Source organism: Anomaloglossus baeobatrachus, chromosome 1 (assembly GCF_048569485.1).
Source record: "Anomaloglossus baeobatrachus isolate aAnoBae1 chromosome 1, aAnoBae1.hap1, whole genome shotgun sequence".
Taxonomy (NCBI): domain Eukaryota; kingdom Metazoa; phylum Chordata; class Amphibia; order Anura; family Aromobatidae; genus Anomaloglossus; species Anomaloglossus baeobatrachus.
The window spans coordinates 966,902,175-966,926,336 of NC_134353.1; the positions used below are offsets into that span (position 1 = coordinate 966,902,175).

The 24,162-nt window shown below is 54.9% G+C and overlaps 1 protein-coding gene across 1 annotated transcript in view; it reads right to left on the bottom strand.

Annotated features, from left to right (window-relative positions):
• Positions 1–24,162, bottom strand: part of LOC142263819 (uncharacterized) — a 126,982-nt gene that overhangs the window by 27,139 nt on the left and 75,681 nt on the right. Inside the window, 6 exon segments of the mRNA XM_075332242.1 lie at positions 6,609–6,706; positions 7,386–7,464; positions 7,542–7,639; positions 7,953–8,076; positions 10,001–10,180; positions 10,458–10,536. Of these exon segments, the coding sequence (XP_075188357.1) occupies positions 6,609–6,706; positions 7,386–7,464; positions 7,542–7,639; positions 7,953–8,076; positions 10,001–10,180; positions 10,458–10,536 (658 nt within the window).

A 24,162-nucleotide genomic window follows, 5' to 3' on the forward strand; every position in this document is an offset into this window, starting at 1 on the left:
TTAAGGAACCTAACAAAGACATTGCTAGCCTCAGTGACATGTTCGGTCGTTCCTGTGCTGATAGGACCTTTTGTTTTAGTTTTATTATTCTTTCCGTCGGGAGGAAACAATATTGAACACAGAGTCCAGAGTGATGCCCAAAAATATGAATTTAGGCGGGGTGCCATTTTGATTTTGCTTTGTTTATTAGCCATCCGAGATCGGATAGGACTGAGGAGACTTGGTTGACGGCCACCAAACACTCCCTTTCTGACTTTCCCACGATTAAAAATTTGTCCAGGTAAGGGACTAATAGAATATCCTCTTTCCTCAAACAGAATGCTACATCCGCCACAATCTTGGTGAAAACCCTCGGGGCTGCTGAAATGCCGAACGCGAGGCACTGGTACTGCAGGTGAGTTAGTTTCCCTATTATGTTTACTGCCAGCCTTAGATATTTTTGGTGTTCTTTGTGGATCAGGACGTGGTAGTACGCATCTGTCAGGTCTATCACCGCCATGTAGCAGAGGGGGAATAGTAGTCCCACTGCTGACTTCAGGGTCTCCAACTTGAACCTCTCCACTACCAAATAGCGGTTCAGAGATCTAAAAATGACGATGGTCCAAAAGGACCCATCAGGGTTTTTTTTTTTGTTTTTTTTATCAGGAATAGGTTGCTGTAATACCTCGCTCCCCAATCTGACTCTGGCACACTGATTAAAACCTATTTTTCCAATAAGGAGAGGACTTCCTGTTCTAGTGCCCCCTGGTTTTTTGGGGCTACCTGGGAACTTAATACCCACTGTAGAGGGAGGGAGGAAAAGGTCAGCCTGAGACCCAGGGAGACAGTATGTAGAACCCAAGCCGAGGATAAAAGAGCCTTCCACGGGGGAAAAAAAGTGACTTAACCTTCCTCCCACCTGGGACTTGGCGTCATTGCCTCTTATAGGTTCCTTTATAGGAGGGCTTGTTGAATAGAACATCTTTTGTCTGGGCCTTATATTGTGCCCAAGGGCACCCCCTGTTATCCTTTTGCCTCTTCCTACTCCCTCTCCCTCCTCGAGTCCGAGAGGAACCTCTGACCCTGAACCCCAAGAGGGCGGGGAATGTTTGCTTTTCTCCGCTTCCTTTTGAAGGATCTCCTCTAAGGCCACTCAAATATATACTCTCCGTGGCACGGCACCCCGCAAAATTTCATTTTTGATTGGAAGTCTGCATTCCAAGTTTAAGCCATAACGCCCACCTACTGGAATTAGAAAGTGCACAGGCGCAGACGGCTAATCTGACCCCATCCACCAAAGCATCGGCAAGGAAATTTGCTGCCTTCTGAATAGTGAGCAGGGCCTCTAATTATCATCCCCTAGCATCTGTCCCTAATCTGGACCTCCAACTCCTGGAGCCATTTCACGAGGGACCTTGCGGTACAGGTGGCAGCGATGTTAGGTTTGAACGATCCCGCTGCAGCTTCCCAGGTTCCTTTAAGGAAAGCATCTACTTTCTTGTCCAGAGGAACTTTAAGGGAACCTAAATCTTTGAATGGCAGAGCTATAGTTTTCGAGATCTTGGCATTCGCAGCGTCTATTTTGGGCGCTTTCTCCCAAGACTGGCATAACTCCTCAGGGAAGGGGTAAGTCCCTCTAAGAATTTGGGGGACAGACTTTCCTGATCGTTTTTTTCCATTCCTTGTTATGCTGAGTAGATTTTTATGGACTGAGAAGACTCCATGCTTACGCTCCTCTAGATTGCTAAACAAGGAGTCCTGGACTGATCGCTGCTTTTTCGGGGATTCCACCCCCATAGTAGCTCTTATGATTTTTAGGAGTTCTCCCATGTCCTCTGCCAGAAAGCATGATTGATCGTACTCCTCATCAGATGATGATGACTCAGATGTGGACACCAATTCTCCCGGCTCCTCCCTGTCTTCCTGAGAGCTATCTTCAGATGGAGACTGAGCGTTACTGGTGGATGCGGCGGGGGCTCCTACAAGACTCAGCTCCCTCTGTGCTGTATTTTTAACCTTGTCCTTGATTAAGGACCTAATTTCCTGCAACATGCCCGGAGATTCCTCCGCCACTGTCTTTTCAATACATGGTTGGCAGAGCTTCTTTTCGTATGATCGTGGTCGGGACTTCTTGTACAAACACACATGCCCTATGTTTCGTCTTTGCTACCACTTTCTTGACCTGAATTTATTAGGGACAAAAAGAAAGAGGGGGGAGGGGAGGGTCAGTACATGTCGTGGGAGATCACACTTACCCGTCCTGAGCCCGGGCAGTTACCGCGGTAGGAGCAGGTTTGGGGTCTTCTGCAGCAACGCTGGGCGATGAGGGAGGTTCCAACTTGGAGGCCACTTCACCAATAATGCCACAGGAACACGAGGATCTTTGATTCCCACCTGTTTTGAATCTCACAGGCTCCGCGCCTCCGATCTAGGAGATGGCCTGTGACGCCATCCCTGGTGTACACCGTCACATCCGCTCCTATGAGCCCTCAACTCACTGAAAGTGGTAGCTGGGTTCGCGCCTGCACACACGGCCGAGTGCTTCCCCCAGCGCATGACAGTGCCTGTGGCTCTGCCCTCCTGATCTCTGGAAGCGGCCACGGTGTCACTGCTCCAGCTGCCCACATGGAGGAACAAGCCCCGGCCCGCGACTCCTGCCCTGAAGGCAACCCGTGGCTCCACTGCCCAATGGTTTCCCAGGGAACCCCCGGTTCGAGAGACACTGGGCATGAGGAAGGAGCCGCGCATGCGACCAGCGTGGTTCGTGACACCAGGATCCCAGAGACCTCCTGACACCCGATCATCTGGAGAAGTCCAGGTAACATGTATCCTCTTTCAGGAACAGGAAACCACACTGGGGTTTTGGAGAGGTGCCGCCCCTTTTATTTTTGAGAAAGGTTTCCTGTTCCTGGGGCGGATACACTCCCTCACATACGGTAAATGGGCTGCATGGTCGAGTCGCCAGAAGAAAGCCATTACTGCGCAAATGTCACAAAGTATCTCGCTTACAATACGCCAAACAGCCCAGAGACAAGCCTCCAAACAGCCCAGAGACAAGCCTCCAAACAGCCCAGAGACAAGCCTCCAAACAGCCCAGAGACAAGCCTCCAAACAGCCCAGAGACAAGCCTCCAAACAGCACCAAGACAAGCCTTCAAACAGCACCAAGACAAGCCTTCAAACAGCCCAGAGACAAGCCTCCAAACAGCCCAAAGAGCGGCCTCCAAACAGCACAGAGACAAGCCCCCAAACAGCACAAATACAAGCCTCCAAACAGCCCAGAGACAAGCCTCCAAACAGCCCAGAGACAAGCCTCCAAACAGCCCAGAGACAAGCCTCCAAACAGCCCAGAGACAAGCCTCCAAACAGCCCAGAGACAAGCCTCCAAACAGCCCAGAGACAAGCCTCCAAACAGCCCAGACACAAGCCTCCAAACAGCCCAGACACAAGCCTCCAAACAGCCCAGACACAAGCCTCCAAACAGCCCAGACACAAGCCTCCAAACAGCCCAGAGACAAGCCTCCAAACAGCCCAGAGACAAGCCTCCAAACAGCCCAGAGACAAGCCTCCAAACAGCCCAGAGACAAGCCTCCAAACAGCCCAGAGACAAGCCTCCAAACAGCCCAGAGACAAGCCTCCAAACAGCCCAGAGACAAGCCTCCAAACAGCCCAGAGACAAGCCTCCAAAAGGCCCAGAGACAAGCCTCCAAACAGCCCAGAGACAAGCCTCCAAACAGCCCAGAGACAAGCCTCCAAACAGCCCAGAGACAAGCCTCCAAACAGCCCAGAGACAAGCCTCCAAACAGCCCAGAGACAAGCCTCCAAACAGCCCAGAGACAAGCCTCCAAACAGCCCAGAGACAAGCCTCCAAACAGCCCAGACACAAGCCTCCAAACAGCACAAACACAAGCCTCCAAACGTCTGGAACAAGGTAATTTGGAGTGATGAGACCAAAATTGAAATTTTTGGCCACAACCATAAACGTTACATTTGGAGAGTTACAGTGCTGGCCAAAAGTATTGGCACCCATGCAATTATGTCAGAGAATACTCAGTTTCTTCCTGAAAATGATTGCAATCACAAATTCATTTAATTTATCTTCAATGAAAAAAAAGTCAAAAAAACAAATTGGATATAATTCCACACCAAACATAAAAAAGGGGGTGGACAAAAGTATTGGCACTGTTTGAAAAATCATGTGATGCTTCTGTAATTTGTGTAATAACAGCGCCTGTAACTTACCTGTGGCACCTAACAGGTGTTGGCAATAATAAATCACACTTGCAGCAGGTGACATGGATTACAGTTGACTCAGCCTCTGTCCTGTGTCCTTGTGTGCACCACATTGAGCATGGAGAAAAGAAAGAAGACCAAAGAACTGTCTGAGGACTTGAGACTCCAAATTGTGAGGAAGCATGAGCAATCTCAAGGCTACAAATCCATCTCCAAAGACCTGAAAGTTCCTGTGTCTACGGTGCGCAGTGTCATCAAGAAGTGTAAAGCCCATGGCACTGTGGCTAACCTCCCTAGATGTGGAAGGAAAAGAAAAAATTGACGAGAGATTTCAACGCAAGATTGTGCGGATGGTGGATAAAGAGCCTCGACTAACATCCAAACAAGTCCAAGCTTCCCTGCAGTCCGAGGGTACAACAGTATCAACCCGTACTATCCGTCGGCGTCTGAATGAAAAGGGACTGTATGGTAGGATACCCAGGAAGACCCAACTTCTTACCCCGAGACATAAAAAAAGCCAGGCTGGAGTTTGCCAAAACTTACCTGAAAAAGCCTAAAACGTTTTGGAAGAATGTTCTCTGGTCAGAGGAGACAAAAGTAAAGCTTTTTGGGAAAAGCCATCAACATAGAATTTACAGGGAAAAAAAGAGGCATTCAAAGAAAAGAACACGGTCCCTACAGTCAAACACGGCGGAGGTTCCCTGATGTTTTGGAGTTGTTTTGGTGCCTCTGGCACTGGACTGCTTGACCGTGTGCATGGCATTATGAAGTCTGAAGACTACCAACAAATTTTGCAGCATAATGTAGGGCCCAGTGTGAGAAAGCTGGGTCTCCCTCAGAGGTCATGGGTCTCTAAAGCAGGATAATGACCCAAAACACACTTCAAAAAGCACTAGAAAATGGTTTGAGAGAAAGCACTGGAAAGTTACCGGAAGCGGTTGTTCGCAGTTATTTTGGCTAAAGGTTGTGCAACCAAGTATAAGGCTAAGGCGGGCTCTGCACGTTGCGACATCGGTAACAATGTGTTACCGTTGCTGCAGCGATAGTCCCCGCCCCCGTGCAATATCTAGTGATAGCTGCCGTAGCGATTATTATCGCTACGGCAGCTTCACATGCACTCACCTGTCCTGCAACGTCGATCTGGCCGGTGACCCGCCTCCTTCCTAAGGGGGCCGGTCATGCGGTGTCACAGCGACGTCACACGGCAGGCGGCAAATAGAAGCAGAGGGGCGGAGATGAGCAGGATGTAATTATCCCGCCCACCTCCGTTCTTCTCATTGCAGCCGGGAGGCAGGTAGGAGATGTTCCTCGCTCCTGCGGCCTCATACACAGCGATGTGTGCTGCCGCAGGAACGAGGAACAACATTGTACCTGTCGCTGCACCAGCATTATGAAAATGTCGGACCCTGCACCGATGATACGATAACGACACTTTTGCGCTCGTTAATCGTATCCAAAAGGATTTACACGTTGCGATATCGACTGCGACGTCAGATGTGCGTCACTTTCGATTTGACCCCATCAACATCGCACGTGCGATATCGCAACGTGCAAAGCCGCCCTAAGGGTGCCAATACTTTTGTCTGACCCATTTTTGGAGTTTTGTGTGAAATGATCAATGATTTGATTTTTGTTTCATTCTCTTTTATGTTTTTTCATTGCAAGCAAAATAAATGAAGATAATACCAAAGAATTTGTGATTGCAATCATTTTCAAGAAGAAACTGAGTATTATCTGACAGAATTGCAGGGGTGCCAATACTTTTGGCCAGAACTGTATCAACAAGGCCTATGATGAAAGGAACACCATTCCTACTAAACAGCACGAAAGTGGATCGCTGATGATGTGTGAGCTACAAAGGCACAGGGAACTTGGTCAAAGTTGAAGGAAAGATGAATGCAGCACGTTATCAGCAAATACTGGAGGCAAATTTGCACTCATTAGCGCGGAAGCTGCGCATGGGACGTACTTGGATGTTCCAACATGACAACGATCCAAAACACAAGGCCAAGTCAACCTGTCATTGGCTACAGTAGATCAAAGTGAAGGTTCTGGAGTGGCCATCTCAGTCTCCTGACCTCAATATCATTCACTCTGGAGAAACACAAGCAAAGCGGAGCTCACGCAAGAAAGCCCAGGAATTTACAAGAACTACAGGCGCCAAGAAGAATGGGCAGCTTCACCATCTGACCAAGAAGAATGGGCAGCTTCACCATCTGACCAAGAAGAATGGGCAGCTTACCATCTGAGAAAATAAAGAGTCTCATCCACAACTACCACAAAAGACTTCAAGCTGTCATTGATGTTCGAGAAGGCAATACACGGTAGTAAGAACTGGAGGATGGGATCTTTTGAGCACAACTGTACAGATCTGGTCCAGGGCTCGCCGCCATCTACCTGATGAGTCTCCGGGACATTGTGCTTCTCCTCTGGACAGTCCTGGGGATACAGAGGACGGGGACATCTCGTTGGGGAATTTGTTTCCATGAGTCCATCTGTAGGAAACACACAGTGATGGAATAGATAGATGGTGGGGTACTACCGTGTTTTCCCCAAAGATAAGACCTACCCCAAAAATAAGCCCTAGTTGCGGTTCATCATACTAATAGTATCCTGTATAAGCCTTGGACGGCCATTGCAGGATATGTAACTTTTACTGCTGTACGTTGCCCCATTGTGTTTGTGTAAGTCCCGGAAGTTAATAGTCACATGCCGGCTAGTGAATGCAATGAATATTCACCCCTTCCGCCGCTCACCCCTCTGCGCTGTGTCAGTGATTCAGCCAGGCTGCCATATTACTGGCGGAGGATGGCAGCGCTATGCTCACACTAGCCGGCGGCTCTTCTCCCCCGAGCGTGTCAGTGTGTATTTCTATGTAGAGGACTCGCTCAGGTGAGGAGCCACCGGCCGCTCCGAGGATCGTGATACCATCCTTGCCAGTAATACGGCATCTGAGTGAATCACAGAGAGGAATGCGGAAGAAGGGGGTGAACATTCATTTTACATTAAAAGGCGACCCAAACTCTGAGACAAATACAAAATATAGAACATCCCCACAAAATAAGGCCTAGAGCAACTTTTAGAGCCAAAAGTAATATAAGCCCCTGCCTCATTTTCAGAGGAAACACGGTAGTAGGCGATCACAGAACAGACAGGACCGTCTCCCCTCCTCACCCTGCGGATCGGCCCATATAGCGAGCGCCTCCTGTGCTCCATGTATAACGGCAACCTGAATACCCATCAGATCTTCACCCTGAGAAGAAACATGTCAATGAGCTCCGGTCCAATCACTTTATGGTCAGATGTTGTGGAGACGTCAGCGCCATCTACCTGATGAGTCTCCGGGACATTGTGCTTCTCCTCTGGACAGTCCTGGGGACACAGAGGACGGGGACATCTCTCTGGGGGATTTCTCCTCCTGGATCCATCTGTGGAGACACAAAGCCACTATATAAGTGTCTGGCCGTGTATCTGTCTGTATCTCACTGCTGCTAATTTCATATATCAAAGACTTGTGGTTATCTCCGCATGGGCTGCGTCAACAGCAAAGGCAGAGGATAGATCACTATGTCATAGATAATCCACAACCTTATACCATGGATATAATGGAAATGACAGAGCGGCCGACAGTGAAGACCCTCAGACAATGCAGCCGTAACAATAAAAATTACTCTAGACGCGGCCCCCAGGAATATGCCAGAAGATTCCATACAAAGTATATACATATATGTTAATGCATACCATGTGATGTCACCGACCGCTGCTCCTCCACCACCACCGCCTCGTACCGCTCCTTGTGTCCTTCCAGATACTCCCACTCCTCCATGGAGAGAAAGACAGCGACGTCCTGACACCTTATAGGAACCTGACAACAACGACACCGACATCACCCAGAATCCTCCAGTGCTTCCTGTATAATGTCCCAGCAGTCACCTCTCCTGTCATCACCCAGAATCCTCCAGTGCTTCCTGTATAATGTCCCAGCAGTCACCTCTCCCCTCATCACCCAGAATCCTCCAGTGCTTCCTGTATAATGTCCCAGCAGCCACCTCTCCCCTCATCACCCAGAATCCTCCAGTGCTTCCTGTATAATGTCCCAGCAGTCATCTCTCCCCTCATCTCCCAGAATCCTCCAGTGCTCCCTGTATAATGTCCCAGCAGTCACCTCTCCCCTCATCACCCAGAATCCTCCAGTGCTTCCTGTATAATGTCCCAGCAGTCACCTCTCCCCTCATCACCCAGAATCCTCCAGTGCTCCCTGTATAATGTCCCAGCAGTCACCTCTCCCCTCATCACCCAGAATCCTCCAGTGCTCCCTGTATAATGTCCCAGCAGTCACCTCTCCTGTCATCACCCAGAATCCTCCAGTGCTTCCTGTATAATTTCCCAGCAGTCACCTCTCCGCTCATCACCCAGAATCCTCCAGTGCTTCCTGTATAATGTCCCAGCAGTCACCTCTCCGCTCATCACCCAGAATCCTTCAGTGCTTCCTGTATAATGTCCCAGCAGTCACCTCTCCCCTCATCACCCAGAATCCTCCACTGCCTCCTGTATAATGTCCCAGCAGTCACCTCTCCCCTCATCACCCAGAATCCTCCAATGCTTCCTGTATAATGTCCCAGCAGTCACCTCTCCGCTCATCACCCAGAATCCTTCAGTGCTTCCTGTATAATGTCCCAGCAGTCACCTCTCCCCTCATCACCCAGAATCCTCCAGTGCTTCCTGTAAAATGTCCCAGCAGTCACCTCTCCCCTCATCACCCAGAATCCTCCAGTGCTTCCTGTATAATGTTCCAGCAGTCACCTCTCCCCTCATCACCCAGAATCCTCCAGTGCTCCCTGTATAATGTCCCAGCAGTCACCTCTCCCCTCATCACCCAGAATCCTCCAGTGCTCCCTGTATAATGTCCCAGCAGTCACCTCTCTCCTCATCACCCAGAATCCTCTAGTGCCTCCTGTATAATGTCCCAGCAGTCACCTCTCCCCTCATCACCCAGAATCCTCCAGTGCCTCCTGTATAATATCCCAGCAGTCACCTCTCCCCTCATCACCCAGAATCCTCCAGTGCTTCCTCTATAATATCCCAGCAGTCACCTCTCCCCTCATCACCCAGAATCCTCCAGTGCTTCCTGTATAATGTCCCAACAGTCACCTCTCCCCTCATTACCCAGAATCCTCCAGTGCTTCCTGTATAATGTCCCAGCAGTCACCTCTCCGGTCATCACCCAGAATCCTCCAGTGCCTCCTGTATAATGTCCCAGCAGTCACCTCTCCCCTCATCACCCAGAATCCTCCAGTGCCTCCTGTATAATGTCCCAGCAGTCACCTCTCCCCTCATCTCCCAGAATCCTCCAGTGCCTCCTGTATAATGTCCCAGCAGTCACCTCTCCCCTCATCACCCTGAATCCTCCAGTGCCTCCTGTATAATGCCCCAGCAGTCACCTCTCCCCTCATCACCCAGAATCCTCCAGTGCCTCCTGTATAATGTCCCAGCAGTCACCTCTCTCCTCATCACCCAGAATCCTCCAGTGCCTCCTGTATAATGTCCCAGCAGTCACCTCTCCTGTCATCACCCAGAATCCTCCAGTGCTTCCTGTATAATGTCCCAACAGTCACCTCTCCCCTCATCACCCAGAATCCTCCAGTGCCTCCTGTATAATGTCCCAGCAGTCACCTCTCCCCTCATCACCCAGAATCCTCCAGTGCTTCCTCTATAATATCCCAGCAGTCACCTCTCCCCTCATCACCCAGAATCCTCCAGTGCTTCCTGTATAATGTCCCAGCAGTCACCTCTCCGGTCAGCAGCTCAATCATCTTGTTGCTGAGCTCTAGGATCTTCTTCTTGCTCCTCTCATGTATCGGGGGAGGGGCTGTGATTGGGTCGAGGCTCAGGCTCCGCCCTCCTGACTCCTGGAGATGGATGATGGGAGTCACACAGTCCTCCGGTATCTTCCTCACTATTGTGTAATCCTGTGGATGGAGAGAGACACTTAGGCAGGAGATTTCCAGATCTGACAATCGGTATAAATCCCGGGATCAATAACCTTCTCCTGTAATCGGAATATTATTAGACTCAGGACAGACATTCAGGCCCCTCTACAACTCTTATAGCGAGATCACTATGACAACTCCTCCTGGCAGAGGGCTCCAGTGTCACTGCTCTTACAGTAGAGAATCCTTTCCTTGCTATTCTGGATTTCCTCTCTCTGATGTCACATAACACAATGACAGGAATGTGAGGAGTTACCTCTCCGCTCAGCAGGGAGATGATCTCCAGGGAGAGGGTTAATAATCTTCTGCTGATCTCATTCTCATCCATCCTCGGGGATCATTCAGAAGGAGGAAAACTGGATCCGCTGCAGGGATCTCGTGCTGCCGGGGTCTGTGATAAAAGAGAAGCTGGAAATCAGAGGAGAACGACGAGAACCACAAATATTGCAAGAGCCTCGACGGAAGAATAGTGAGAACCACAGGAGCCTCCGCGCGGGGGAACGGCCCGGCCCGCAGCCACAGGAGCCTCCGCGCGGGGGAACGGCCCGGCCCGCAGCCACAGGAGCCTCCGCGCGGGGGAACGGCCCGGCCCGCAGCCACAGGAGCCTCCGCGCGGGGGAACGGCCCGGCCCGCAGCCACAGGAGCCTCCGCGCGGGGGAACGGCCCGGCCCGCAGCCACAGGAGCCTCCGCGCGGGGGAACGGCCCGGCCCGCAGCCACAGGAGCCTCCGCGCGGGGGAACGGCCCGGCCCGCAGCCACAGGAGCCTCCGCGCGGGGGAACGGCCCGGCACGCAGGCACATTTTTTTAGGCCACGCCTCTAACCACAGCCATTTCACAACTAGTCACGCCCATATCCACACCCATTCAGCACTGCCGATCACATTGTTTTATAAACAATAATTATAAACAGAAAAACTATAAAATATTCTTAATGCAAACTTGGTAATATTTATTTTAAATTCGAATCTTTTAAAACTACAAAATTCTATTCTAAAGCCGATCTGACATTTTAATCTACAGTCTGTAGAAGCTGCACATTACATATAAGGCCTACTCTATTAGATACATTTTCTTTAATAACGTTGTGCTTTTGGTTAACCCCTTTACAACCCCAGTTTGTCCTTGGCAATGTCGGGGTAATTACCGCCAGCTGCTGCGGTGAATCGGTGGTGATCCCCCGCACACATCTTCTGATTTGAACAACAGAAATGTGGGGCTAACGGTTGCAGGTGGATCTGTGATCCACCCGCGCCTGCTTTTCACTTAGATCTGTGCAGAGCTGTGCAGCCTAGATCAACAGAAAAGAACTAGTGATTAGACTTCTGATCCTTATAGTTCCCTAGGGGGGCTAGTAAAATAAATTAAAAAAGTCACCCATCCGACCAGTCCGCACCGCACCGTCCCTTAGGAGAGTATTATAAAGTGATTTTTACTTTCTACACAGGTAGTGAATAGCTGAATCCAAGAGGAGCCGATAAACACAATCTGCAGAATAATAGACCTAAAATAGAACTTTCAATAAACAATGGTAAAAGTGAGCCTCAGGCTCACAAAAGGTGAGTAAAAACAGTGAACGCGCAATACCTCAATCATGCTACACGGGGGCATAAAACATAGCCCAGATTATCACCTTTGGCAAAACAGTAACAATGGTATCCCCAGTATTCAACTGAAAAACCACCCAGTAATATTGCCACGGTGTAAATGTGTAATGTGAAGACGCACTCCCCCCTGGTGCTCCTAACAAGAGGCAAAGATGGAGAAACAAAGGGTGTCAAAAACATTGTACTAAACACAATATTCAGAATCTGGGTATCCTGGCGTGATTAATCCCATACAGGGAACCATCTTACCCACTCTTGTGAAGAACTTTAAGGGCGACTTAGAGAAACATCGAGGCTTCTGGGGAGGCTCCTTCCAGCTCATCAGGTCCCACAGGAATGCCACAGAGGGGTCACCTCCATATAGTGAAGAAACACAGTCATCAGGGGAGTTCAGGTGAAAGGTTACTGGGCACTGCCCATGTACATCCTATGTTGCCGTATAGTCATGCCCAGAATGCATAGAATGCGGCCCAGAATGCATAGCACGCAGCCCAGAATGCATAGCACGCAGCCCAGAATGCATAGCACGCAGCCCAGAATGCATAGAAGCAGCCCAGAATGCATAGCACGCAGCCCAGAATGCATGGCACGCAGCCCAGAATGCATAGCACGCAGCCCAGAATGCATGGCACGCAGCCCAGAATGCATAGCAAGCAGCCCAGAATGCATGGCACGCAGCCCAGAATGCATAGCACGCAGCCCAGAATGCATAGCACGCAGCCCAGAATGCATAGCACGCAGCCCAGAATGCATAGAAGCAGCCCAGAATGCATAGCACGCAGCCCAGAATGCATAGAAGCAGCCCAGAATGCATAGCACGCAGCCCAGAATGCATGGCACGCAGCCCAGAATGCATAGCACGCAGCCCAGAATGCATAGAAGCAGCCCAGAATGCATAGCACGCAGCCCAGAATGCATGGCACGCAGCCCAGAATGCATAGCACGCAGCCCAGAATGCATAGAAGCAGCCCAGAATGCATAGCACGCAGCCCAGAATGCATGGCACGCAGCCCAGAATGCATGGCACGCAGCCCAGAATGCATGGCACGCATCCCAGAATGCATAGCGTGCAGCCCAGAATGGATAGCGTGCAGCCCAGAATGTATAGCACGCAGCCCAGAATGCATAGCACGCAGCCCAGAATGCATAGCACGCAGCCCAGAATGCATAGAAGCAGCCCAGAATGCATAGCACGCAGCCCAGAATGCATGGCACGCAGCCCAGAATGCATAGCACGCAGCCCAGAATGCATAGAAGCAGCCCAGAATGCATAGCACGCAGCCCAGAATGCATGGCACGCAGCCCAGAATGCATAGCACGCAGCCCAGAATGCATAGAAGCAGCCCAGAATGCATAGCACGCAGCCCAGAATGCATGGCACGCAGCCCAGAATGCATGGCACGCAGCCCAGAATGCATGGCACGCATCCCAGAATGCATAGCGTGCAGCCCAGAATGGATAGCGTGCAGCCCAGAATGTATAGCACGCAGCCCAGAATGCATAGCACGCAGCCCAGAATGCATAGCACGCAGCCCAGAATGCATAGAAGCAGCCCAGAATGCATAGCACGCAGCCCAGAATGCATGGCACGCAGCCCAGAATGCATAGCACGCAGCCCAGAATGCATAGAAGCAGCCCAGAATGCATAGCACGCAGCCCAGAATGCATGGCACGCAGCCCAGAATGCATAGCACGCAGCCCAGAATGCATAGAAGCAGCCCAGAATGCATAGCACGCAGCCCAGAATGCATGGCACGCAGCCCAGAATGCATGGCACGCAGCCCAGAATGCATGGCACGCATCCCAGAATGCATAGCGTGCAGCCCAGAATGGATAGCGTGCAGCCCAGAATGTATAGCACGCAGCCCAGAATGCATAGCACGCAGCCCAGAATGCATAGCACGCAGCCCAGAATGCATAGCACGCAGCCCAGAATGCATAGCACGCAGCCCAGAATGCATAGCACGCAGCCCAGAATGCATAGCACGCAGCCCAGAATGCATAGAAGCAGCCCAGAATGCATAGAAGCAGCCCAGAATGCATAGCACGCAGCCCAGAATGCATAGCACGCAGCCCAGAATGCATGGCACGCAGCCCAGAATGCATGGCACGCAGCCCAGAATGCATGGCACGCAGCCCAGAATGGATAGCACGCAGCCCAGAATGGATAGCACGCAGCCCAGAATGCATGGCGTGCAGCCCAGAATGCATAGCGTGCAGCCCAGAATGCATAGCACGCAGCCCAGAATGCATAGCACGCAGCCCAGAATGCATAGCACGCAGCCCAGAATGCATAGCACGCAGCCCAGAATGCATAGAAGCAGCCCAGAATGCATAGCACACAGCCCAGAATGCATAGCACGCAGCCCAGAATGCATGGCACGCAGCCCAGAATGCATGGCACGCAGCCCAGAATGCATGGCACGCAGCCCAGAATGCATGGCACGCAGCCCAGAATGCATAGCACGCAGCCCAGAATGCATAGCACGCAGCCCAGAATGCATAGCACGCAGCCCAGAATGCATGGCACGCAGCCCAGAATGCATGGCACGCAGCCCAGAATGCATGGCACGCAGCCCAGAATGCATGGCACGCAGCCCAGAATGCATAGCACGCAGCCCAGAATGCATAGCACGCAGCCCAGAATGCATGGCACGCAGCCCAGAATGCATAGCACGCAGCCCAGAATGCATAGCACGCAGCCCAGAATGCATAGCACGCAGCCCAGAATGCATAGCACGCAGCCCAGAATGCATAGCACGCAGCCCAGAATGCATAGCACGCAGCCCAGAATGCATAGCACGCAGCCCAGAATGCATGGCACGCAGCCCAGAATGCATGGCACGCAGCCCAGAATGCATGGCACGCAGCCCAGAATGCATAGCTCGCAGCCCAGAATGCATAGAAGCAGCCCAGAATGCATAGCACGCAGCCCAGAATGCATGGCACGCAGCCCAGAATGCATAGCACGCAGCCCAGAATGCATAGAAGCAGCCCAGAATGCATAGCACGCAGCCCAGAATGCATAGCACGCAGCCCAGAATGCATAGAAGCAGCCCAGAATGCATAGCACGCAGCCCAGAATGCATGGCACGCAGCCCAGAATGCATGGCACGCAGCCCAGAATGCATGGCACGCATCCCAGAATGCATAGCGTGCAGCCCAGAATGGATAGCGTGCAGCCCAGAATGTATAGCACGCAGCCCAGAATGCATAGCACGCAGCCCAGAATGCATAGCACGCAGCCCAGAATGCATAGAAGCAGCCCAGAATGCATAGCACGCAGCCCAGAATGCATGGCACGCAGCCCAGAATGCATAGCACGCAGCCCAGAATGCATAGAAGCAGCCCAGAATGCATAGCACGCAGCCCAGAATGCATGGCACGCAGCCCAGAATGCATAGCACGCAGCCCAGAATGCATAGAAGCAGCCCAGAATGCATAGCACGCAGCCCAGAATGCATGGCACGCAGCCCAGAATGCATGGCACGCAGCCCAGAATGCATGGCACGCATCCCAGAATGCATAGCGTGCAGCCCAGAATGGATAGCGTGCAGCCCAGAATGTATAGCACGCAGCCCAGAATGCATAGCACGCAGCCCAGAATGCATAGCACGCAGCCCAGAATGCATAGCACGCAGCCCAGAATGCATAGCACGCAGCCCAGAATGCATAGCACGCAGCCCAGAATGCATAGCACGCAGCCCAGAATGCATAGAAGCAGCCCAGAATGCATAGCACGCAGCCCAGAATGCATAGCACGCAGCCCAGAATGCATAGCACGCAGCCCAGAATGCATGGCACGCAGCCCAGAATGCATGGCACGCAGCCCAGAATGCATGGCACGCAGCCCAGAATGCATAGCGTGCAGCCCAGAATGGATAGCACGCAGCCCAGAATGGATAGCACGCAGCCCAGAATGCATGGCGTGCAGCCCAGAATGCATAGCGTGCAGCCCAGAATGCATAGCACGCAGCCCAGAATGCATAGCACGCAGCCCAGAATGCATAGCACGCAGCCCAGAATGCATAGCACGCAGCCCAGAATGCATAGAAGCAGCCCAGAATGCATAGCACACAGCCCAGAATGCATAGCACGCAGCCCAGAATGCATGGCACGCAGCCCAGAATGCATGGCACGCAGCCCAGAATGCATGGCACGCAGCCCAGAATGCATAGCACGCAGCCCAGAATGCATAGCACGCAGCCCAGAATGCATAGCACGCAGCCCAGAATGCATAGCACGCAGCCCAGAATGCATGGCACGCAGCCCAGAATGCATGGCACGCAGCCCAGAATGCATGGCACGCAGCCCAGAATGCATGGCACGCAGCCCAGAATGCATAGCACGCAGCCCAGAATGCATAGCACGCAGCCCAGAATGCATGGCACGCAGCCCAGAATGCATAGCACGCAGCCCAGAATGCATAGCACGCAGCCCAGAATGCATAGCACGCAGCCCAGAATGCATAGCACGCAGCCCAGAATGCATAGCACGCAGCCCAGAATGCATAGCACGCAGCCCAGAATGCATGGCACGCAGCCCAGAATGCATGGCACGCAGCCCAGAATGCATGGCACGCAGCCCAGAATGCATAGCTCGCAGCCCAGAATGCATAGCACGCAGCCCAGAATGCATAGCACGCAGCCCAGAATGCATAGCACGCAGCCCAGAATGCATAGCACGCAGCCCAGAATGCATAGCACGCAGCCCAGAATGCATGGCACGCAGCCCAGAATGCATGGCACGCAGCCCAGAATGCATGGCACGCAGCCCAGAATGCATGGCACGCAGCCCAGAATGCATAGCACGCGGCCCAGAATGCATAGCACGCGGCCCAGAATGCATAGCACGCAGCCCAGAATGCATAGAAGCAGCCCAGAATGCATAGCACGCAGCCCAGAATGCATAGCGTGCAGCCCAGAATGCATGGCACGCAGCCCAGAATGCATGGCACGCAGCCCAGAATGCATGGCACGCAGCCCAGAATGCATGGCACGCAGCCCAGAATGCATGGCACGCAGCCCAGAATGCATGGCACGCAGCCCAGAATGCATGGCACGCAGCCCAGAATGCATAGCACGCAGCCCAGAATGCATAGCGTGCAGCCCAGAATGCATAGCGTGCAGCCCAGAATGCATAGCGTGCAGCCCAGAATGCATAGCGTGCAGCCCAGAATGCATAGCGTGCAGCCCAGAATGCATAGCGTGCAGCCCAGAATGCATAGCACGCAGCCCAGAATGCATAGCACGCAGCCCAGAATGCATAGAAGCAGCCCAGAATGCATAGCACGCAGCCCAGAATGCATAGCACGCAGCCCAGAATGCATAGAAGCAGCCCAGAATGCATAGCACGCAGCCCAGAATGCATAGCACGCAGCCCAGAATGCATGGCACGCAGCCCAGAATGCATGGCACGCATCCCAGAATGCATAGCGTGCAGCCCAGAATGCATAGCAAGCAGCCCAGAATGCATAGCACGCAGCCCAGAATGCATAGCACGCAGCCCAGAATGCATGGCACGCAGCCCAGAATGCATGGCACGCAGCCCAGAATGCATGGCACGCAGCCCAGAATGCATGGCACGCAGCCCAGAATGCATGGCACGCAGCCCAGAATGCATGGCACGCAGCCCAGAATGCATGGCACGCAGCCCAGAATGCATGGCACGCAGCCCAGAATGCATAGCACGCAGCCCAGAATGCATAGCACGCAGCCCAGAATGCATAGCACGCAGCCCAGAATGCATAGCACGCAGCCCAGAATGCATAGCACGCAGCCCAGAATGCATAGCACGCAGCCCAGAATGCATAGCACGCAGCCCAGAATGCATAGCACGCAGCCCAGAATGCATAGCGTGCAGCCCAGAATGCATAGCGTGCAGCCCAGAATGCATAGCGTGCGGCCCAGAATGCATAGCGTGCGGCCCAGAATGCATAGCGTGCGGCCCAGAATGCATAGCGTGCAGCCCAGAATGCATAGCACGCAGCCCAGAATGCATAGCACGCAGCCCAGAATGCATAGCACGCAGCCCAGAATGCATAGAAGCAGCCCAGAATGCATAGCACACAGCCCAGAATGCATAGCACGCAGCCCAGAATGCATGGCACGCAGCCCAGAATGCATAGCACGCAGCCCAGAATGCATAGAAGCAGCCCAGAATGCATAGCACACAGCCCAGAATGCATAGCACGCAGCCCAGAATGCATGGCACGCAGCCCAGAATGCATGGCACGCAGCCCAGAATGCATGGCACGCATCCCAGAATGCATAGCACGCAGCCCAGAATGCATAGCACGCAGCCCAGAATGCATAGCACGCAGCCCAGAATGCATAGCACGCAGCCCAGAATGCATGGCACGCAGCCCAGAATGCATGGCACGCAGCCCAGAATGCATGGCACGCAGCCCAGAATGCATGGCACGCAGCCCAGAATGCATAGCACGCAGCCCAGAATGCATAGCACGCAGCCCAGAATGCATGGCACGCAGCCCAGAATGCATAGCACGCAGCCCAGAATGCATAGCACGCAGCCCAGAATGCATAGCACGCAGCCCAGAATGCATAGCACGCAGCCCAGAATGCATAGCACGCAGCCCAGAATGCATAGCACGCAGCCCAGAATGCATAGCACGCAGCCCAGAATGCATGGCACGCAGCCCAGAATGCATGGCACGCAGCCCAGAATGCATGGCACGCAGCCCAGAATGCATAGCTCGCAGCCCAGAATGCATAGCACGCAGCCCAGAATGCATAGCACGCAGCCCAGAATGCATAGCACGCAGCCCAGAATGCATAGCACGCAGCCCAGAATGCATAGCACGCAGCCCAGAATGCATGGCACGCAGCCCAGAATGCATGGCACGCAGCCCAGAATGCATGGCACGCAGCCCAGAATGCATGGCACGCAGCCCAGAATGCATAGCACGCGGCCCAGAATGCATAGCACGCAGCCCAGAATGCATAGCACGCAGCCCAGAATGCATAGAAGCAGCCCAGAATGCATAGCACGCAGCCCAGAATGCATAGCGTGCAGCCCAGAATGCATGGCACGCAGCCCAGAATGCATGGCACGCAGCCCAGAATGCATGGCACGCAGCCCAGAATGCATGGCACGCAGCCCAGAATGCATGGCACGCAGCCCAGAATGCATGGCACGCAGCCCAGAATGCATGGCACGCAGCCCAGAATGCATAGCACGCAGCCCAGAATGCATAGCGTGCAGCCCAGAATGCATAGCGTGCAGCCCAGAATGCATAGCGTGCAGCCCAGAATGCATAGCGTGCAGCCCAGAATGCATAGCGTGCAGCCCAGAATGCATAGCGTGCAGCCCAGAATGCATAGCACGCAGCCCAGAATGCATAGAAGCAGCCCAGAATGCATAGCACGCAGCCCAGAATGCATAGAAGCAGCCCAGAATGCATAGCACGCAGCCCAGAATGCATGGCACGCAGCCCAGAATGCATGGCACGCAGCCCAGAATGCATAGCACGCAGCCCAGAATGCATAGAAGCAGCCCAGAATGCATAGCACGCAGCCCAGAATGCATAGAAGCAGCCCAGAATGCATAGAAGCAGCCCAGAATGCATAGCACGCAGCCCAGAATGCATGGCACGCAGCCCAGAATGCATGGCACGCAGCCCAGAATGCATGGCACGCAGCCCAGAATGCATGGCACGCAGCCCAGAATGGATAGCACGCAGCCCAGAATGGATAGCACGCAGCCCAGAATGCATGGCGTGCAGCCCAGAATGCATAGCACGCAGCCCAGAATGCATAGCACGCAGCCCAGAATGCATAGCACGCAGCCCAGAATGCATAGCACGCAGCCCAGAATGCATAGCACGCAGCCCAGAATGCATAGAAGCAGCCCAGAATGCATAGCACACAGCCCAGAATGCATAGCACGCAGCCCAGAATGCATGGCACGCAGCCCAGAATGCATGGCACGCAGCCCAGAATGCATGGCACGCAGCCCAGAATGCATAGCACGCAGCCCAGAATGCATAGCACGCAGCCCAGAATGCATAGCACGCAGCCCAGAATGCATAGCACGCAGCCCAGAATGCATGGCACGCAGCCCAGAATGCATGGCACGCAGCCCAGAATGCATGGCACGCAGCCCAGAATGCATGGCACGCAGCCCAGAATGCATAGCACGCAGCCCAGAATGCATAGCACGCAGCCCAGAATGCATGGCACGCAGCCCAGAATGCATAGCACGCAGCCCAGAATGCATAGCACGCAGCCCAGAATGCATAGCACGCAGCCCAGAATGCATAGCACGCAGCCCAGAATGCATAGCACGCAGCCCAGAATGCATAGCACGCAGCCCAGAATGCATAGCACGCAGCCCAGAATGCATGGCACGCAGCCCAGAATGCATGGCACGCAGCCCAGAATGCATGGCACGCAGCCCAGAATGCATAGCTCGCAGCCCAGAATGCATAGAAGCAGCCCAGAATGCATAGCACGCAGCCCAGAATGCATAGCACGCAGCCCAGAATGCATAGCACGCAGCCCAGAATGCATGGCACGCAGCCCAGAATGCATGGCACGCAGCCCAGAATGCATGGCACGCAGCCCAGAATGCATGGCACGCAGCCCAGAATGCATAGCACGCGGCCCAGAATGCATAGCACGCAGCCCAGAATGCATAGCACGCAGCCCAGAATGCATAGAAGCAGCCCAGAATGCATAGCACGCAGCCCAGAATGCATAGCGTGCAGCCCAGAATGCATGGCACGCAGCCCAGAATGCATGGCACGCAGCCCAGAATGCATGGCACGCAGCCCAGAATGCATAGCACGCAGCCCAGAATGCATAGAAGCAGCCCAGAATGCATAGCACGCAGCCCAGAATGCATGGCACGCAGCCCAGAATGCATAGCACGCAGCCCAGAATGCATAGAAGCAGCCCAGAATGCATAGCACGCAGCCCAGAATGCATGGCACGCAGCCCAGAATGCATGGCACGCAGCCCAGAATGCATGGCACGCATCCCAGAATGCATAGCGTGCAGCCCAGAATGGATAGCGTGCAGCCCAGAATGTATAGCACGCAGCCCAGAATGCATAGCACGCAGCCCAGAATGCATAGCACGCAGCCCAGAATGCATAGCACGCAGCCCAGAATGCATAGCACGCAGCCCAGAATGCATAGCACGCAGCCCAGAATGCATAGCACGCAGCCCAGAATGCATAGAAGCAGCCCAGAATGCATAGCACGCAGCCCAGAATGCATGGCACGCAGCCCAGAATGCATAGCACGCAGCCCAGAATGCATGGCACGCAGCCCAGAATGCATGGCACGCAGCCCAGAATGCATGGCACGCAGCCCAGAATGCATAGCGTGCAGCCCAGAATGGATAGCACGCAGCCCAGAATGGATAGCACGCAGCCCAGAATGCATGGCGTGCAGCCCAGAATGCATAGCGTGCAGCCCAGAATGCATAGCACGCAGCCCAGAATGCATAGCACGCAGCCCAGAATGCATAGCACGCAGCCCAGAATGCATAGCACGCAGCCCAGAATGCATAGAAGCAGCCCAGAATGCATAGCACGCAGCCCAGAATGCATAGCGTGCAGCCCAGAATGCATGGCACGCAGCCCAGAATGCATGGCACGCAGCCCAGAATGCATGGCACGCAGCCCAGAATGCATGGCACGCAGCCCAGAATGCATGGCACGCAGCCCAGAATGCATGGCACGCAGCCCAGAATGCATGGCACGCAGCCCAGAATGCATAGCACGCAGCCCAGAATGCATAGCGTGCAGCCCAGAATGCATAGCGTGCAGCCCAGAATGCATAGCGTGCAGCCCAGAATGCATAGCGTGCAGCCCAGAATGCATAGCACGCAGCCCAGAATGCATAGCACGCAGCCCAGAATGCATAGCACGCAGCCCAGAATGCATAGAAGCAGCCCAGAATGCATAGCACGCAGCCCAGAATGCATAGCACGCAGCCCAGAATGCATAGCACGCAGCCCAGAATGCATAGAAGCAGCCCAGAATGCATAGCACGCAGCCCAGAATGCATAGCACGCAGCCCAGAATGCATGGCACGCATCCCAGAATGCATAGCGTGCAGCCCAGAATGCATAGCAAGCAGCCCAGAATGCATAGCACGCAGCCCAGAATGCATAGCACGCAGCCCAGAATGCATGGCACGCAGCCCAGAATGCATGGCACGCAGCCCAGAATGCATGGCACGCAGCCCAGAATGCATGGCACGCAGCCCAGAATGCATGGCACGCAGCCCAGAATGCATGGCACGCAGCCCAGAATGCATGGCACGCAGCCCAGAATGCATAGCACGCAGCCCAGAATGCATAGCACGCAGCCCAGAATGCATAGCACGCAGCCCAGAATGCATAGCACGCAGCCCAGAATGCATAGCACGCAGCCCAGAATGCATAGCACGCAGCCCAGAATGCATAGCACGCAGCCCAGAATGCATAGCACGCAGCCCAGAATGCATAGCACGCAGCCCAGGAGCTGCAGAGGGGAATCTTTTAGCTTTATTGTGAAATTTCTGCTGACAGGTTCCCTTTAACTGGTCGGGGAGCCAGGATAAAGCAGAGCTGAAGCTGTTGGACAGCTAGGACCCAGCAGCTCCACAGGCAGGAGACCACTGATGGTAAGCTAATAGAGGTCTGCATAGGTTATTACTGGCCAGTGCTATCTGCAGGAGAGAGAAGCGGTGATTGCATGGTCTCCTCAGCTTCCTGATTCCCGTGTATCCAGCAGTGAGAAGAAGCCACACATGGGGAGTCAGAGAGAACAGCTGCAGAGAAGACAGGCTCGGGGGCGGGGGCGGGGGGTGTTGGGGGGGGTCGGCTCTGGTGCATGGGGGGGGGGGGGTCGGCTCTGGTGCATGGGGAGGCGGGGGCGGGGGTCGGCTCTGGTGCAGGGGGGGAGGGTCGGCTCTGGTGCATGGGGAGGCGGGGGGTCGGCTCTGGGGCAAGGGGGGGTCGGCTCTGGTGCAGGGGGGGGTCGGCTCTGGTGCAGGGGGGGGGTCGGCTCTGGTGCAGGGGGGGGGTCGGCTCTGGTGCAGGGGGGGGGGGGTCGGCTCTGGTGCAGGGGGGGGCGGTCGGCTCTGGTGCAGGTGGGGGCGGTCGGCTCTGGTGCAGGTGGGGGCGGTCGGCTCTGGTGCAGGTAAAGGGGGGCAGCTCTGGTGCAGGTGGGGGGGTGAGGGTCGGCTCTGGTGCATGGGGAGGCGGGGGGTCGGCTCTGGTGCATGGGGAGGCGGGGGGGGTCAGCTCTGGTGCATGGGGAGGCGGGGGGGTCAGCTCTGGTGCGGGGGGGGTCAGCTCTGGTGCGGGGGGGGGGTCAGCTCTGGTGCGGGGGGGGGGTCAGCTCTGGTGCGGGGGGGGGTCAGCTCTGGTGCGGGGGGGGGTCAGCTCTGGTGCGGGGGGGGGTCAGCTCTGGTGCGGGGGGGGGTTGGCTCTGGTGCGGGGGGGGGGGTTGGCTCTGGTGCAGGTGGGGGGGGGGCAGCTCTGGTGCATGGGGAGGCGGGGGGGGTCAGCTCTGGTGCATGGGGAGGCGGGGGGGTCAGCTCTGGTGCAGGTGGGGGGGGGTCGGCTCTGGTGCAGGTGGGGGGGGGGTCGGCTCTGGTGCAGGTGGGGTGGGGGTCGGCTCTGGTGCAGGTGGGGGGGGGGGTCGGCTCTGGTGCAGGGGGGGCGGGGGTCGGCTCTGGTGCAGGTGGGGGGGGGGGTCGGCTCTGGTGCAGGTGGGGGTCGGCTCTGGTGCAGGTGGGGGTGGTCGGCTCTGGTGCAGGTGGGGGGTGGTCGGCTCTGGTGCAGGTGGGGGGTGGTCGGCTCTGGTGCAGGTGGGGGGTGGTCGGCTCTGGTGCAGGTGGGGGGTGGTCGGCTCTGGTGCAGGTGGGGGGTGGTCGGCTCTGGTGCAGGTGGGGGGGGGTCGGCTCTGGTGCAGGTGGGGGGGGGGTCGGCTCTGGTGCAGGTGGGGTGGGGGTCGGCTCTGGTGCAGGTGGGGGGGGGGGTCGGCTCTGGTGCAGGGGGGGCGGGGGTCGGCTCTGGTGCAGGTGGGGGGGGGGGTCGGCTCTGGTGCAGGTGGGGGTCGGCTCTGGTGCAGGTGGGGGTGGTCGGCTCTGGTGCAGGTGGGGGGTGGTCGGCTCTGGTGCAGGTGGGGGGTGGTCGGCTCTGGTGCAGGTGGGGGGTGGTCGGCTCTGGTGCAGGTGGGGGGTGGTCGGCTCTGGTGCAGGTGGGGGGTGGTCGGCTCTGGTGCAGGTGGGGGGTGGTCGGCTCTGGTGCAGGTGGGGGGATGGTCGGCTCTGGTGCAGGTGGGGGGTGGTCGGCTCTGGTGCAGGTGGGGGGGGTCGGCTCTGGTGCAGGTGGGG